This window comes from Lycium ferocissimum, chromosome 7, assembly GCF_029784015.1.
Source record: "Lycium ferocissimum isolate CSIRO_LF1 chromosome 7, AGI_CSIRO_Lferr_CH_V1, whole genome shotgun sequence".
Classification (NCBI taxonomy): Eukaryota; Viridiplantae; Streptophyta; class Magnoliopsida; order Solanales; family Solanaceae; genus Lycium; species Lycium ferocissimum.
This window is the reverse complement of record NC_081348.1, coordinates 44,422,458-44,440,750: the sequence shown is the minus strand read 5'-3', so window position 1 is coordinate 44,440,750 and position 18,293 is coordinate 44,422,458. Positions and strand designations below refer to the sequence as shown.

The window sequence follows — 18,293 nt, the reverse complement described above, 5'->3', positions numbered from 1 at the left end:
AGTTTGAAAAGTCTGCCTGCTGTAATGAAATGATTCCTTACATTTACCAAACTTCAGTGTCAAGTCTCAACACTAAGTCTACTCTATTCAGTGTCTCTTCTGAATAGCATGCTTTATTCTCTTTCTCTCTCTCTCTCTCTCTCTCTCTCTAGCTGTTCACTATTCAGATCCAGGTCTGTGTTCTTTTTCTTTTTTGAAGTTCAATCTCACTCACAGCTTTTTGGCCATTTGGATTATCATTTCTGCTCCAACTATTTTGGCAGTGCTCTAATAGTAGTATTGTGCTTGAATCAGTTACCTTGCTGTTCTTTTTTTTTTTATCTTTGTTTAATACTGTGTTTTTGTGGAAATTTTTGTGATTTATATAGCATATTCTGTAGGAAAAAAAATGGATTCTTGAAATATTTCTTGAAAATATTTATTAAAGCTTTGGTTGATATTCTTAAACTTATATATATATATATATATATATATATATATATATATATATATATATATATATATATATATCAACCTATTGGTCGCTTCCCTCTTTGTTTTTTTTTTTTTTTGCCATTTGGATTATCATTTCTGCTCCAACTATTTTGGCAGTGCTCTAATAGTAGTATTGTGCTTGAATCTGTTACCTTGCTGTTCTTTTTTTTTTCTCTTTGTTTAATACTGTGTTTTTGTGGAAATTTTTTGTGATTTATATAGCATATTCTGTAGAAAAAAAATGGATTCTTTTCTTGAAAATATATTCTTGAAATATTTAAGAAAATTGAAGCAAAAGATTAAAGCTTTGGTTGATATTCTTAAACTTATACATATATATATATCAACCTATTGGTAGCTTCCCTCTTTGTTTTTTTTTTTTTTGCCATTTGGATTATCATTTCTGCTCCAACTATTTTTGCAGTGCTTTAATTAATAGTATTGTGCTTGAATCTGTTGACTTGCTGTTAATTTTTCTTTTTTTTATTTGCGTTTTTCTCTTTGTTTATTTTGTTTTTTTTTTTTATTGTGTTTTATGTTGGATTCAAGTAAGATAGAAATAAAATGTAGTATAGCATTTTTTCTTGGGAAAAAGAATAAGAAAAAAGAGGGTCCTTTTTTCTTATGGGAAATTGTTTTATAGACATTCTATAGTTTATTCTGGTTTTGGTTTTAATTTTATTTTTTAAAATATGCTTAAAAATAGTATTTACTAACAAAAAATGGTAAAAAAAAGATTGGAGCTTTTGGGGTTATGTGAGTTAGAGAGAAAATATTGGTAACTTGTTGGTGGATTTATATATAGCATTTTCTGTAGAAAAAAAGAAAGAAAGAAAGAAAAAGGGTTCTTTTTGCTATGGGGATTGTTCAAGATTAAAAAGATTTTTTTTTTTTTTTTTTGTTCAATCTCTGATTTATATATTATCATTTTCTGTAGAAAAAAAAGAAAGAAAGATTCGTGTCGGAAAACGAATTGGATACTTTGACCAAATCCATTCTTTTTGCTATGAAGAGTGGGATTGTTCAAGATTAAAAAATTATTTATATTATTTTTGTTTTTTTTTCTCATTGTATAAGTTCAATCTCTGTTTACAGTTTTTTTGGGCCATTTGGATTATCATTCTACTTACACTTATTTTGCAGTGCTCTAATAGTAGTATTCTGCTTCAATCTGTTGCCTTTGATATTGTTTTTTTGGTTTCATTTTTGTTGTTTCTACTGTGTATTTTGTGGTTGAGAGGTTTTTTTTTTTTTGTTTGCCAAGAAAATAGTTATAAGTATTGGTTAGAACTGAGAAGTTTTGTGCTTTCTGTTTGATTCGAATAACATGAAATATAATGGTTGGAGCTGAATATAGCATTTCTGTAGAAAAAAGTGTTTTTTTTTCCTTATGAGAAATTGTTCAGGATTAAAAAAGATTTATAGACTACTCTGGTTTTAGTTTTTGTTTTTATTTTATTGTTATTGAGAGTATACTTGAAATATTGAAGAAAATAGAGCAAAAGTTTAAGTAGGCGTTTGGCCATAGATACCAAATGATTTCACTTTATTTAGAATTTAAGAAGTTGGAGTTGTGTTTCGTTATACTTTTTGCAAAGGAGAGAACAGAACACTTTATTTGAAATTCATGAAGATGGAGTTAGAAAACAGGTTTGGAGCACTTTTCCAAATTTGGAATGTAATTCCAAGTTGGATTTGGAAATTTTATAACCAAACACTGATTTTGAAATAAAGTGAATAAGTATTTCGGTAAAAAGTGAATAATTCTCATGGCCAAACAGGTATACTTGTAATATTTAAGAAAATAGAAGCAAAAGATTAAAGCTTGGTTGATATTCTTAAACTTAAACTAGATCCTTTGTTTGCTGGAAGTTTTCTTATAATGGAGTTAGAGACTTGTATGTTAGTGTATGATAAGTGTGATATTCGGAGAAAATCTAGTTTTAAAGAACACTTAATTTACCTTTCGATAACAAATTAAAGTATCGAAATGAAATTGGTCCAAATAGAGCTAGAGGCCGATCCGGGATTTAAAATCTATGGGTTCAATCGTTAGGTCCTTAGCATTGAAACTATATATTGTTAAAAATTATGGGTTCAGACTTACTGGTTGTTGCAATTTTAGGAAATTTTTATTCATAAATTTTTACTCTGCGTAGAAAATACTAGGTTTAGATGAACTCGATGTTATAAGGCGCATCCGCCTTTGAATAGAGCAGAAAAAATATAGAAGAGTCATATAGCTGACACAACTAATTTGAGATGGAGGCATGGTGATGGATTTATTGATGTAAATTTGAAATAGCTCTTGTTTTTACAACCAGCTATTGGTTTCATTTGATGCATAAGAGTCTGTATGAAAAGCACTTTTGATGCTTAAAGTTGTTTGAATGTGGTTTCTTCTACTATTGCTGTAATTTCTTCTTCATTTTTCATTTTTTTCAGTGATATGTAACTGGATATTTATTGAGTAGTTGAGAAGAATTAGAGAATTGAAAAGAAATGGAAGAAATACAGTCCCAATCAGATCATTATAGGTCTTCATCTTCTTCGGCAAGCAGTCCAGCAAGTAGGGTGCCGTCAAGTAATTTCTTCTACTTGAGGAAACCCGGTGCACTTCGACAACCAATTTCATTCGAAGATTCACCTGATTGGGACGACACGGACATCGAGGTCAGAGTGGACGAAGGAGGCGATTCCATCAATGCTGCAACTACACCAGCCTCCCCTTCCCTGTCAAAGATTAATAGTGGTTCGTTGCCGTCTCCACCTTTACCAGAGGGAGCAGTTATTACAAGGAAAATGGCTGGGGCATCTATTGCCTGGAAAGATTTGACAGTTACAATAAAGGGAAAACGGAAATACTCTGATAAGGTGGTCAAGAGTTCGAATGGTTATGCATTACCTGGTACAATGACTGTAATTATGGGACCTGCCAAGTCTGGGAAATCAACGCTTTTGAGAGCCCTTGCAGGTTTGTGTTGTACAGGGAAACATTTAATAGACTGGCTGTATCAATCTGTATGAATTGTCCATAACCCGTTTTTGTCTCTCTTCCTTAGGAAGGTTGCCTGATTCAGCCAGAATGTATGGTGAGGTTTTTGTAAATGGGACGAAAATGTGCATGCCTTATGGTTCCTATGTAAGTCTATGCTTTTTAACTCTTGTAGTCAAGTTGCTGTTTACTGTAGGCAAAAGCTTGTCCGTGGTTATTGTTCTTTAATATCCTATGTGGAACCTATCTGTAATGAAATTTTACCTTGTATTTCTGTGGTTTACTTGCCTTGCTGTGCAGAAGTTTGATGTTTCTGTGTGTAATTTGCTCATTCTTCCTTAGTAAAGTAGAATAGGATCCCCCAAGGCTTTGGTCTAGTGGTAAGAGCACATCACGGTTTTGAACCCTGCCACAGAAAAAAGCCTGTTATTTAAATAGAGAAAGGTAGAGGAGTGGGTTACCCATTTGAGTTTCGACCCGTGTGCCACTGGCTCGGTATTCAAAAAAATAAAATAAAAATAAAGAAGGGATTTTGTTAGCCCACTGGCTTTAAATTGACAATATAAAGGGGCTAGCACAAAGCTATTTTTGCTATTATGTAACTTTGCATCTTCATGATGCTTTTCAATGACATACATAAAAGAAATTAAGAAGAACAGCATAGTGCTCTTTTTGATTACGAGTTTGTGATACCAAAATAAAATGAAACAGGGTTAAAGATCGGAACTTGCCTTACAAAAGCTAGCTCATTAGGTGAGGGTTGTGCAAACCATATAAAGAGGCTACAACCAACCTCCAACCTATGTGGGACTCTAACATCTCCACACACTTGGGGCTAGACATTTGGAGCGTGTGATAACATCCATGGAAGCTCAATGTTATTAAAGTACAAGGACGAAGCTTTGGAAGCTCCAAGAAGGTCCATGACAAGATCTCGAACAAAGAAATTTTAAGACAAGCTCAATGAGCTTCAAATAGCAATAAGAAGGGGCTGGTAAAAAATAAAATTTAGTTAGAATGATATTCCTTAGGGGCATAGAGTGCTGCCCACACTTTGTTCAATGCAATCAACATAGAATTAAACCACTCTTAAAGATAGATTCTAGAAACTAGGTAAAAGGACACTAGTTTTGGGTTGCTATACTTGCTCATTTTGGGGCAGATTCGGACCTCATTCCACCTCCTCTTGGACTTCAATTTGGGCCTCCAAATAGTTGTAAGACTTGGTCAAAAGATCTTCCTTGAATTGGAACGCTCTTCTTCCATCATAAAATACCTTTCTATTGCTAATTGAAGCCCATTGAGCTTGTCGTGGAACTTCTTTATTTGAGACCTTGTCATGGAACTTCCAGAGCTTCATTGTCCTTTAATGATGTTTAGCTGCAGATACTATCAGCGTGGATAGTGTAATATGGGGTTCAATATTGGGTAATCAAACACCAAGAATTGGATTGGTCTGGATATGATATCATGTTGAGAAACTGGACTTTGGTCCTATTTCAACCTCAAAGGTCAGCTCATAAGGTGAGCCCGGAGACCATATAGAGAGACTACAACCAATACCCTCAACCAGCGCTGGACTCTAACAAGAATTAGAACAGGATGTTCATGCGACACCCCTGATGGTCTGCGATAGTAGCATTTGACTGAATGTCGGGGAACTCCCTCAATCTGATCGTTGTTGATCATGTTTTAACAATGAGAAGAGGGCTTGTTTTTCTTTGTTGAACTAGAAGTTGCTGTTCTTTCGCGCCGAGGGTCTATTGGAAACAGCCTCTCTACCCCACAAAGGTAGGGGTAAGGTCTGCGTACATCCTACCCTCCCAAGACCCCAGTTGTGGGACTACATTGGGTATGTTGTAATTAGGAGTTGCTGTAATGAAAAGCCACATTTGTTCCCAACCTTTAGATGAAAATTCTTTTATCACAACCTCCAGCCCTTCTTGCTCAAGGGTGTATAAAAACCACGTTGTACCCTTGTTCGAGAAAACCTACTAGAATTGACTCATATCCAGTCAATATAGAACCCAAACTATAACGCGTGAATGTGACCATCAGTAGCGTAATGAAAATATATTGCAGTGTTATTAAGGAAAGATAGAAAAATATTACTTTATTCAGTTTGATTTTTAGAAATGAATAACGTGGCTATTCTTTACCAGCTCTGCCTTTTGATATGGAACTTTTTTTGCCTGCAGGGATTTGTTGACAGAGAAACTACTCTAATTGGAACATTGACAGTGCGTGAATTTCTCTACTACTCAGCATTGCTTCAGCTTCCTGGTTTCCTTTGTCAGAAAAGGAGTGTGGTGGAGGACGCTATTGATTCTATGTCACTGGGAGATTATGCTAATAAACTTATAGGTGGACACTGCTACATGAAGGGTCTTCGAAGTGGCGAGAGAAGGCGTGTCAGTATTGCCAGGGAACTTGTTATGAGACCACACATTTTATTTATAGATGAACCCCTTTATCGACTTGACAGGTTTGCTTCTTACACTAAGTTTAAATATCAAAAGGATTGTCACTGAACGTCGTTAACTTTATACTAAGCTATTTATTATTGGTAAATACACTAAATATTCGTCTTAGTGTCTAGATCGGAATCAAATTAGCAAAAGCGAGCTGTCAGTTTGTATAATGTGCTATAGCTTTTTTAGTAGCCACAAAAATCCAATAAAAAAAGAAAATCTTGTGATTCATTGCGGTTGAGACTTTGTGTTTTAGGCTCTTCAGTCTATTATATATGTTTATTAATGCATTATTCTTAGTTACCTGATGTTCAATCAATTGTCACATTCAGTGTTTCTGCACTTCTGATGATGGTCACACTGAAGAAGCTTGCAAGTACCGGCTGCACTCTGATATTCACCATTTACCAAAGCAGTACTGAAGTTTTTGGCCTTTTTGACCGCATTTGCCTCCTCTCAAATGGAAATACGTTGTTTTTTGGGGAAACATTGGCTTGCTTGCAGGTAATATAGCTGAGTACGCTTCTGCACACTCTATCCCTCTTGATTCTTGTACAGTGTCTCTTTTCAGCCAGTCAGGAGCGCTTCAAATAGAAGAATTATGTACTGAATAATTAAATTGCTGCTGCTTTTTTCTTGTATGTAAGACTCACATAGAATTGTGGGGTGTGGCTTATTTGAAAACTAAGAAGCCAAATGTATCTATAGGATAAAAGTGCCCCTGCTGTTAAGGCTTAAATGCTTTATGGATTACCATTTGTTTAAGGTGCCAATTATATTGAAGTACATAGTTACCCATAGTTAGGATGATTACTTTCCTGTTGCCTGCTTCTGTTAAAATTGAGCTGTGGATAGTGGATATGAGGTTGTCTCTGTTGAACTTATTTTGTAACATCGAGCATCTGTATTTTAGTAGTCAAAAGTGGATCATATACAAGCATCTTCCGATTAAAGCTTTCTATATCTCATTATATCATTACACTATCAATAAGAGGAAATCAGTTGCATTTACTTTATTAGTTTCTAGCTAAGAGGAAATGATATATTTGAAATAGTGGGGCCAGGCTTTTCCCGAAGAGCTTATACATTAGAATCACAGGGTTATGGGGGGCTTTTCCTCAAGAGCTTATACTTCAGAATCACAGGGATATGGGGGAAAGAAGGAAAAGATTTTATTTATTTTTTATTTGGAGGTGGGGGTGGGTTGGAAGCTGTGTTTTCTTAAAGAATATACTTTTCTCGATAACTGTCAGAGACTGACATATCATTTATTGGTGAAGCACTTTTCAAATGCTGGTTTTCCTTGCCCAATCATGCAAAGTCCTTCGGATCATTTTTTGCGTGCCATAAACACAGAGTTCGACAGGATTATTGCGATGTGCAAAAGTTGGCAGGTATTTGCGTGAAACTATTTGAAAACTCTTTACTTTATTACTTTAGCAACTCAATCATCCTAATTGTTGTTAGTTTGTTAACTAATGACATTTAATAAAACAATTTTACCGTTCTACTTTTGTGGATTTTGCTACTATCATTCTGCATGACTGCTTTTGTCAATTCTTCTTCTACAGAGGAATATGTCATCGTTTTAGGCAAGCTATCATGGGCAGAGCCACATGGTGGGAAGGGGTTCGTTGAAACCCCCTTGCTAAAAATTTACTGATTTTGTAGGTGTAGATTTTACAAAATAACACTAACATTGAAATAAAAAAAGGTTTTGAATCCCCTTTAATCAACAAGGAATGGCGGTGCATCCGGTTAGCGGTTCAAAATTTGAAGTAGAAGTTTTGTGTTCGATTCTGGCAGTGTGCGCTTTTGTTTCATTTTTACAAAAAAGAGTAATAATTTCCATTAGAGTAACACATGTGACATCTATTGGCTAGCTGGATTTTCCTCCTGCTGAGGTTGTCTTTGGTCAAGCATGCACCTTTTAAGACTGTCCAGCTGAAGCACATCACTTTTGTAGGGAGTCTAGTTCTCCAAATCAGCTTCCAAGGCCATAAGTCAATCATTGCCTTTCTGGAGCACACAAGTGCATTGTCCCAAAAAAAAAAATGTCGATGTGCACGAAGCTGGCCCAGACATCATGGTTATAAAAATAAAAAAAATAATAAAAAAACACCAGAGTGATAATTTCTACTATTTTTCTCATAATGTCATTCACAGTAACATCTCTCAACGATATATATTTTTTTTTTGGGTAGAATCTCATAATACTTTCGTATTTGCATCTATATATCGCTGGTCATTTTTCTTCAAAAAAAAATTAAGGCTTAATACATAGCTAACCCCTTAAACTTGCCAGGATATTCCATTTAGACACTAAAACTAAGCTCGGTTGCAATTGAACACTTCAAGATCCTAGTAAAGTGTTCCAATTAGACACTTTTGGTTCACATTTTTTTTTTTTAATTTTTTTTTTTTTAACTTTTTGCGTGTGTTCTCATTGATCTATTAGGTAGTTAAGTTAACCTCATAAAATATGTCATCTCCTTCGATTCTACGCACTAACCTCAAGTAGAAAATGCATGGGGTTTTACGCCTTATTGAGGCAAATGCATATAATTAAAGAAGATGACAAATTTTATGTGGTTAACTTAACTATCTAATAGACAAATGAAAACACGCGCAAAAGTTTTTATAAAATTTGAACCGAAATTGTCTAATTGGAACACTTTATTAGAAATTGAGGTGTTCAATTGGAACATGAATTAGTTCAAGTGTCTAAATGGAATATCCTGGCAAGTTTATGGGGCTGGCTATGTATTAAGCCCAAAATTAAAGTACCAAATCCCACCGTTTGCTCTCTTTTTTTTTTGTACTCTATTCTTTTTAATTCCTATAAATTAAAACCGTTTTCATAATATATGTGTATTAGTAATATGTATATTTAATAATGTTACCTGTTTCAAAAAAAAAAAAAGTAATATGTATATTTAACTAATATTTTCATTAAAAATATTTATCTAAACGTCCACCAGGCATAATATATAGATAGACACTTAAACTTGGCCTCTACTGGCAATTAAACAGTCCAACTTTGAAAATACACATCCAGACACCTCAACTCGTCCCCATTATGTTGTTCACTCCAACTAACAAAATGATCATCTAGAAACCTCTAAAGTTTATGTGCCACAACAGCAGCTGGTGTCCAACTAGACACAATGGGAACGAGTTTAGCTGTCTAGATGTACATTTTTAGAGTTGGAGTGTTTAGTTGCCAGTTGAAGCCAAGTTAAGGTGTCTAATTATGTACTATGCCTTATTTCTTGTATTTAAATTTTAGAAATATCATTCTAATAGTCATTTTGCGGTCATCGTTATTTCGTATGTTATTTGTTATCGTATGATATATTTGCCCTTTCCTCCTTTAAATGTGTTTGCATTAGCATTTTCAATTTTTTCATAAAAAGTTTTTTTGATTTTAAATGATAGTTTGCTTTCATTTTGATCACAATTTTTTTATGAATTCCTTTATCGTAAATTTTACTCTTCATTCTTCAAATGTTGAACTCTCTTTCTAAGGATCCTAGATTCACCAGTGCAAGCTATCATAAGAGTTTCCAATAGTTCCCTCACAACCCTCCCCTTCCAAGGAACAAGAAAAGAATTTTTGGTCTTCCTTTAAGTTTGTGGAACTTGTTTTCTGGACAGGATGACCATGGAGACTTGTCAGCGGTTAACATGGATACTGCTGTTGCTATACGTACCCTTGAAGCAACCTATAAATCATCAGCAGATGCTGCTGCTCTCGAGACAATGTTAGTGAAGCTCACTGAGAGGGTATGTTATAAGTTGATATCTTGGAAGCTAGCATATTTAACTCATTCAGTTGACAACGAAATTATTGTGTCAAACCATTTACTCCCTTTGTTCCATTATATGGAACTATTTCCTTACGGTTTGTCCAAAATGAATGACACCTTTATATATTTGGAAATAATTTAACTTTAAATATTTGATTTTACCCTTAACGACATGTTTTGATATCCACATAAATGTCATGGCAGGTTCAAGACTATAAGTTTTAAAAGTCTCTTTCTTAAACTCTGTGCCAAGTCAACTATCTTCTTTGACATGTAATTCGCGTTATTGCTGTTTGACGATTTAGAAATAAGGGTTGTTGGGAAAAATGACTAAAACCCTTGAAGGATGCAATTGTTATGCACTCTCTGGTCATTCACCATAGTCACTTCAAAATTTTGTTATTTCCTTCTAAACGCTTCAAAGTTTTCAATAACAAAAGTTTTTGTCTTCCTAATTTAGTGTTCAGATTTTAGCTTTATCAAAAAGCTATTACTGCTTATGCCTGAACTTCAATATACTCCCTGATTCTTGCTATTGATGCTCAGGAAGGTCCATCTCTCAAAAGCAAGGGAATGGTAGGCAACTTAACACGAGTTGCAGTATTGACTTGGAGATCCTTATTGATTATGTCCAGGGAGTGGAAATACTATTGGCTTAGGTTGATTCTATATATGCTTCTCGCACTTTGCATTGGCACTGTATTTTCTGGATTGGGCCATACGTTATCATCTGTTGTGGTAAGCTGATAACTATCAAGACACTAGATATGTCTCCTCTCCTGTAATTTTTCCTGCTTAAGTAGTGTGCTATATGATGTGCGGGAATGCCATATTTTGTTTGCCAAGGCAACTTTTGCTTTTATTTGTGTCATATGTTGAAAGAGAGATATTATGTATAGCAAGAAATGCATGTATTGTAATCCAAGATTCCTTTTTTTTTATTATTATTATTATTATTTTTTTTTTTTTTATAATGGACTGAGCTTCTCCACATGCTGTTAGATGTTCTGCTCGTGATAAATGTGCGCTATCAATCTTTCTTACTTTTCTGTTTTAAACATTGACCACTTTATTGCGATGCAGGCACGAGTAGCAGCAATTTTTGTATTTGTTTCATTCACCTCTCTATTGAGCATTGCTGGTGTACCTGCACAGCTGAAAGAAATCAAGGTGATCCCAATAGTTTTTTTGTGATTCTTTTGGATAACATGCATGAATGATCCCCTAGAACTTATAGCACATATACTGATTTCATGTTGGAAATGAATACAAGAGATGCATGTCTTCCGAACATAAGAGGCCACATGATTGGGAAACTTTAGACCGTACTAATCCTCTTATGGTCTCTTAGTAATAGAGAATCTATACTACAGCTTTTCTGTTGTTATTCCTCTGTTTCTATTTTCCTCCGTATCAGAATCACTTTAGGTTATTTCTACCTTTTCTATCATCTCTATGCAGACTAAATGATCGCTTAGACTTGTCAAGTTATGAGGTCTAGATGTGGTGCTTGTATGAAAATTTTGGGGGATATAGTATCAGGAATCTGTACTTGAATGTTCTCGATTAGAATTCTTCGGCAGGTGAAATATCTCATATTCAAACTACAAAATATAAAATTTCCCATCATTTTGCATAAAGTCGAATTTCTTGCTCAAATTCATCAGGTCAAACAAGAATGCTTTGGAATTCATCAGGTCAAACAAGAATGCTTTTGCACTTGCATCTTGAAAGCAGCATAAGACCAGACCTTCAGTTTCATGTTAGTAGATTCATGGAAACATTGCTTTTATATGAGTTGTATTACAACCATATGTTGTGTGGACTTATAATCTAATCATGTAGTAATGAGACTTGAGCTCAATCATAAGGCCGGAGGCCTTGTGATATTAAGGTTTTAATAGTATTCTCCCTGGAAACAGGATAATTAGTATATTGGAGTATCCAACCTCTTCTTTAATGGAGGTAACTATGTAATATGTCACTGATTTCTGTTCATTTTTTACTTTCTTTTGTAAAAAATGGTTTTGGTATTGATCGCGATGTATGCCAGTTCTTTCTTTGGTCATCCAGCCGAAAAGAAAGAATGGAAAAAAAAAAAAAAAAAGTTAAACTAATCAGGCTGTTTCGATTACATGCAGATATACACCTGTGAAGAATCAAACCAGCATTCTGGGGCATTTATTTTCCTACTTGGGCAACTTTTTGCCAGCATTCCTTTCTTGTTTCTCATCTCCATTTCGTCAAGCCTCGTCTTCTATTTTCTTGTTGGGCTTCGGGATGAGTTCAGCATGCTGATGTATTTCGTGCTGAATTTCTTCACATGCCTATTGGTAAATGAAGGATTGGTACTCACTGTTACTTCCATTTGGCAAGACATCTTCTGGAGTATCTTAATTTTTGTGTCCATACAAGTGAGTTTCGTCTTAAATGTTATTGTGTATAATATATTATATACCAAGAATGAAGTTTACATATTTCTTCTCTAGAGCCGACGGTCTATCGGAAACAGCCTCCCTACCCCACAAAGGTAGGGCTAAGGTCTGTGGTAGGATCTACCCTGCCTGGACCCCACTTGTGGGATTACATTGAGTATGTTGTTGTTGTGAAGTTTACATATTTCAGTGATAGAGGCTGTATGAGTTTCTACTATGTTATAAGGTCCAATATCCTGACAAGGGAACCGGAAGAATTGGATCTTGGATATTTATGGCTTAGCAATTTTACTGATGTATAAAGTTCTTATGCTTGAGATATTTCCTTGTCTAGGGTTTATTTGACATCTTGTTTCTCTCATTCAGGTGATAATGATGCTTTCCGCTGGCTTTTTAAGAATCAGAAGTGCTTTGCCAGGACCAATATGGATGTATCCCATTTCTTATATAGCTTTTCATACTTACTCTATCCAGGCAAGTTCGACGTTGGCTGAACAGTTGGCTGTAAAGTTTTTCAGATGCATGTAGTTGATCAATAGGTGATCTTCTCCTATGTATATATCTCAGATCTGTATCTTTATTTCAGGGACTCTTGGAGAATGAGTATATCGAGACCTCTTTTGCAGTTGGTCAGGTGAGGACCATATCTGGCAATCAGGCTTTGCAAAATGTATATGACATATCTACTGATAGCAACTCTAAGTGGAGAAATTTGTTAGTACTGTTTGCTATGGCTGTTGTATACAGAGTTCTTGTTTTTGTTTTGCTTAAATTTTATGCAAGGAAAAACCTCTCTGTCCCCAAGCTATTTCTCTGTAACCAAAATACAAAGAATTCAAGATAAATACTATACTTCTAGCAACTTTTGGCGTCAGTTTCTTGTTTCACAGCTTATACAATGTGCTGTTGACCATATCCCTTGTATAGTTGCAAACCACTGTTAGGCCTCTAAATATTTTTCACAGAATTGTTGTGCTCTGATCTAAGAACAAGAGCAACCTTGATCATTACCGAATGATTGTAATGCTAGGTAATTTTTTTCCACCTATCTAAGCTTTGTTGGTAAGAGTTCATTGGTATTCATGTTGGTGGGAGGTAGCAAGTATTCAATGAAATAGCTGAGCTGACACCGTTATAAAAAGAAAGAGAAAAGTTGTTGGCGAATGATCAGAAGGTTTGATGATCTTTTTGTTCCTAGACTCGTGGGACGAAAATGATCCAAGGGGATTATCTGGCCTAGTAGTTGGACTAAGTTTGTTGCAATCTGGCTACGTAAAAATTCTCACGACAAGCTCTAAAAGGACTGACCCAATATTCACTAAGTTTACCCTATGAAATTTCTCGATTATCAAAACCTAGTTTGATAGAAAAAGAGATAGATGGTGAAAGCCTTATACAATGAGGCCAAACTTACTATTTTAGAGTTCTCCAAAAGCAAAGAAGATTGAATGAAGTTACACTCATAATTGACAATAACTAAATAAGAATGGTTTCGATTTTGGCATGAACAAGTTACATACACAAAATCGTCTCATTTCCACTGGAATTGTTGCAGCTTTTTCTCCAACCTTCAACTGATGAAACATCGCAGCTAGAAATACAAGTAAATACAAACTGAGAACTCAGTCGAGCCCAAGAAAAGTTAAAGGAAACTTGGAAGGAAAAACACTGAAAGACGACGACAACAAAGAGAATGAGGGAAAGAGAAATTGAGACGATTGCAGAGATGCTCTCATGACAATCCCAAGAACTTGGGAAAATTCGCAATTATGCACTCTTGACGCGCAAACAAATTCACCTTTAGAATAATTGGAAGCTCATAAAACGCAAAATCAAAGGAATGAACTGGTTCAATAAAATATGAGCACCAGGCAACTTATCACACAATTTCTTTCCATATAAGTGAACTCGCTTTCATAAGCCCGATTGCATCAAGATTTGTACTTATATCAATTCTTAGGAAGTATGTCATTGAGTGACAAAATATAGGGTTTGCTGGTCTAAAGCAAAAAGCCAATTCTAAGTGCGATAAACACAACAAACCAAAAGGTTTAGGCAAACCAAACCACATCAACAGAGAAACAGGATAATGCAAGAGAAGATATTCAACACAAAAATATAAAAGTTCAAATTTAAGTATTTAAAGCAACACAAATAACAAAACTCCTGAGCCGCCTTGTATAAAAACAAGGCACCTCAAAAGAAAATCCAAAACACAAAACCACGTCTTTCTCGCCACCGCCTGTCAAGCACCCAATTCTCGGAAAGGATACCTGACATACAAGGGAGAAAACGAGAACCTAACAACCACATTAAAGACCGAACAAAAACAGCACGATTAACGAAAACAAGAACTCCATAACACACTTTATTATAGCAATAGCAGATATCTCGGGTAACTCCAGAATTGAACTGCACAGTTCATTTCTTCTTCAGAGCAGCCTTGGTGACCTTGGCACCAGTTGGGTCCTTCTTGTCAACACTCTTGATAACACCAACAGCAACAGTCTGACGCATGTCCCTCACAGCAAAACGACCCAATGGTGGGTACTCAGCAAAGGTCTCAACAACCATGGGCTTGGTAGGAACCATCTTAACCATACCAGCATCACCATTCTTCAAGAACTTGGGCTCCTTCTCGAGTTCCTTACCAGAACGCCTGTCAATCTTGGTCAAGATCTCAGAGAACTTGACAGCAATGTGGGAAGTGTGACAGTCGAGCACCGGTGCATATCCATTTCCAATCTGTCCAGGATGGTTCATAATGATGACTTGGGAGGTGAAGCTGGCTGCTCCCTTGGCTGGGTCATCCTTGGAGTTTGAGGCAACATAACCACGCTTGAGATCCTTGACAGCAACATTCTTAACGTTGAACCCAACATTGTCACCAGGGAGTGCCTCCTGGAGAGCTTCGTGGTGCATCTCTACAGACTTAACTTCAGTTGTCAGACCAGTAGGGCCAAAGGTTACCACCATACCAGGCTTGATCACACCAGTCTCAACACGACCAACAGGTACGGTACCAATACCACCAATCTTGTAAACGTCCTGAAGTGGAAGACGGAGGGGTTTGTCTGATGGCCTCTTGGGCTCATTAATCTGGTCTAGAGCCTCAAGGAGGGTTGGGCCCTTGTACCAATCGAGGTTGGTAGACCTCTCAATCATATTATCTCCTTCAAAACCAGAGATGGGGACAAAGGGGACCTTGTCAGGGTTGTAACCAACCTTCTTGAGGTAGGAAGAAACCTCCTTCACGATTTCATCATACCTAGCCTTGGAGTACTTGGGGGTGGTAGCATCCATCTGCAGAAGGAACAGAACATATTAGCAAACATGAAATATCATTCTTCATAGGAACAAGACGTATTAGCAAACATGAAATATCATTCTTCATAGGAACGAGACGTATTAGCAAACATGAAATATCATTCTTAATGTAACATCAACTAGGGACAACAGCACACCTTGTTACAGCAGCAAATCATTTGCTTGACACCAAGGGTGAAAGCAAGCAATGCGTGCTCACGGGTCTGTCCATCCTTTGAGATACCAGCTTCAAAACCACCAGTTGTGGAGTCAATAATGAGGACAGCACAGTCAGCCTGGGAGGTACCAGTAATCATGTTCTTGATAAAGTCCCTGTGTCCAGGAGCATCAATAACAGTGCAGTAGTACTTGGTGGTCTCAAACTTCCACAAGGCAATATCAATAGTGATACCACGTTCACGCTCAGCCTTGAGCTTGTCAAGCACCCAGGCATACTTGAATGACCTCTTGTTCATCTCAGCAGCTTCCTTCTCAAACCTCTCAATGACACGCTTGTCAATACCACCTAGCTTGTAGATCAAGTGACCAGTGGTTGTCGATTTTCCAGAGTCGACATGGCCAATAACCACAATGTTGATGTGAACCTTCTCTTTACCCATGTTGATCAACTAAAAGACTGCAATAATAATAGAAACCACAGATCTCCCAGTTAAAATACCGACACACAAAATAAGTCTGACATGTCAAAAGCAGCCAAAAAGTTTTCCGCCCTATGTCCACAACAATCCTACAATTCACACAGAGAAAAGCCAAGCATACATATCAAGAAACAAAAATCAAATATGGAATATTGCTTTTTAAATATAATTGAAAAAGAACACCACGCTGCTAAGTCGCATTAAGGACTAGAATATAGTAGTACAACACAAATTGACGAACTGATTTAGTATGTTTGTAGACTACGAATTTAACACACATTTTGAAATATTTTCAATTAAAACTAGACATTAGAGTATGCTAAATATGTAAATGATAATTTTTTAAATCATCGAACAGATTTGAATCACATTAATCAAAGCTACTATCAAAATCTACAGAAACTGAGAAATCACCAAACAAACTTGAATCATATATATATATATATATAAATCTATTTAAAATTTGAAGTTTATGAATTTCTATAGTAATATCAAATTAATATTATATTATAATTACAAACAATAGGATTAGCAATCAAGTTTCTATAAATATTTAACAGATTTATTAATAATATCAACATATAAAGTTTGAATCAAATTTTATTTTTGAAACTGAAAAGTTGAATCAAATTAATCAAAGCTAGTATCAAATCTATAAATCAAACAAATTTGTATCAATTTTTTTTTAATTGAAAATTTTAAAAAAATTAATAAGTGTTAATTTATAGAAACTAAGCAATCATCAAACAAATTTGTATCATTTTTTTTTTTTGAAAATTTGAATAAAATTAATGGAACTTAGTACCAATTTATTAAGAAACTAAGCAATCATCAAACAAATTTGTATCAATTTTTTTTAATTGAAAATTTTAAAAAATTTAATCTAGTATTAATTTATAGAAACTAAGTCATCACAAATCTATCATTTTTTTTTTCAAAATTTGAATAAAATTAATCAAACCTAGTACCAATTTATAGAAGAAACTAAGCAATCATCAAACAAATTTGTAACAATTTTTTTTTAATTGAAAATTTAAAAAAATTAATCGAACCTAGTATTAATTTATAGAAACTAAGCAATCATCAAGCAAATTTGTATCTATTTTTTTTTTTTTTGAAAATTTGAATAAAATTAATCGAACCTAGTGACAATTTATAGAAGAAACTAAGCAATCATCGAACAAATTTGCAAAATTTGCATCAATTCTATAAGCAAATCATCGAACAAAATTTCAAATTAATCAAATCTAATAGAAACTTTGCAATCATCGAACAAAATTTGAATCAAATTAATCAAATCTAATAGAAATTTGCAATCATCGAACAAATTTGCATAAAATTATCATCGAACAAATATGCATCAAATTACTCAAAAGCGAATATTATTAAATCTATATATAAACATTACAAATCATCGAACAAACAAATTTGAATCAAATTAATCAAAGCTACTATCAAATAATTGTAACAAATTTACATAAAATTAATACAAATCTATAAATCTAAACAAAAATGAAAGTAGAAATTTACAGATCTAACCTTGAGAACAAAAATGAGATCTGTTGCCGCACAGCAAAGATAAAAGTGAAAATTGTGAGAATTAGGGTTTCAGTAGCTTATTGAGGACTATTTATAGAGAGAGTGAGCTAGGGCTTCTCTTAGTGCCCTACTTATAAGTCGGTTTACGTAAATACCCCTTAGATTTTTTTTTGCTTCTTAATAATAGTAATCAAGGGCGGCGTTCGATTTTTTCATGTGTTCTCAATTTTTCTAGACAATTTAAAAAGAAAAAAATATTTAAAAAAAAAAAAGAAAAAGAAATAGGTTGTTTATTTTTATTTTTTACATAATTATTCTCTCCGTTCGTGCTTATGAAAAAAAAAAAAAATTGAAAATTGTTTATAAGTCATAGATTTTTATATAACTGTAAATCATTTTATTAAGGGTAAAAGGAGAAATTTTCAGTTAAATTATTATTTAATTATAGAAATGTGTCATTTTTTTGGGGACAGGCAGTATGAAAAGTGTATCACATAAATTGGGACAGAAGGAGTAGTTCTTTGATCGAAATTCTTTTATATGTCTTTTAACTATTTTAAATTGTTAATTATAGTATTTTTTTTTATGTAGTTCCAGACAAATAA

At 34.6% G+C, this 18,293-nt stretch overlaps 2 protein-coding genes across 3 annotated transcripts; one reads left to right on the top strand and one right to left on the bottom strand.

Annotated features, from left to right (window-relative positions):
* On the top strand, positions 1-13,058 carry LOC132065293 (ABC transporter G family member 3). Of its 2 annotated transcripts, XM_059458613.1 has the most exons (12): positions 1-173; positions 2,920-3,448; positions 3,537-3,616; positions 5,668-5,954; positions 6,273-6,444; positions 7,221-7,334; positions 9,598-9,726; positions 10,296-10,487; positions 10,833-10,919; positions 11,891-12,163; positions 12,551-12,658; positions 12,771-13,058. In XM_059458613.1, the coding sequence occupies exons 2-12, from the start codon at positions 2,977-2,979 to the stop codon at positions 13,026-13,028; spliced, it is 2,172 nt and encodes a 723-aa protein (XP_059314596.1). In that variant the 5' UTR covers positions 1-173; positions 2,920-2,976; the 3' UTR covers positions 13,029-13,058. The 2 variants fall into 2 exon arrangements, with proteins under 2 accessions (XP_059314596.1, XP_059314595.1); XM_059458612.1 differs by lacking the exons at positions 12,551-12,658; positions 12,771-13,058 and adding an exon at positions 12,361-12,501 and having other exon boundaries at positions 11,891-12,217.
* Positions 13,059-14,288: 1,230 nt separating this feature from the next.
* Positions 14,289-17,847, bottom strand: LOC132065290 (elongation factor 1-alpha). Its single transcript, XM_059458608.1, has 3 exons — positions 17,689-17,847; positions 15,649-16,127; positions 14,289-15,487 (listed from the first exon to the last, which is right to left on the bottom strand). Exons 2-3 carry the CDS (start codon positions 16,108-16,110, stop codon positions 14,606-14,608), a joined length of 1,344 nt encoding a protein of 447 aa, XP_059314591.1. The 5' UTR covers positions 16,111-16,127; positions 17,689-17,847; the 3' UTR covers positions 14,289-14,605.
* Between the last annotated feature and the right edge of the window lie 446 nt (positions 17,848-18,293).

Bases quoted from the DNA above. Each gene is read 5' to 3' on its own strand.
- LOC132065293 (XM_059458613.1), top strand. From the start codon at position 2,977: ATGGAAGAAATACAGTCCCAATCAGATCATTATAGGTCTTCATCTTCT. The intron at 10,488-10,832 runs GTAAGCTGATAA...ATTGCGATGCAG, and splicing joins ATACGTTATCATCTGTTGTG to GCACGAGTAGCAGCAATTTT. The intron at 10,920-11,890 runs GTGATCCCAATA...GATTACATGCAG, and splicing joins CACAGCTGAAAGAAATCAAG to ATATACACCTGTGAAGAATC.
- LOC132065290 (XM_059458608.1), bottom strand. From the start codon at position 16,110: ATGGGTAAAGAGAAGGTTCACATCAACATTGTGGTTATTGGCCATGTC. The intron at 15,488-15,648 runs GTGTGCTGTTGT...TTCCTTCTGCAG, and splicing joins TGATTTGCTGCTGTAACAAG to ATGGATGCTACCACCCCCAA.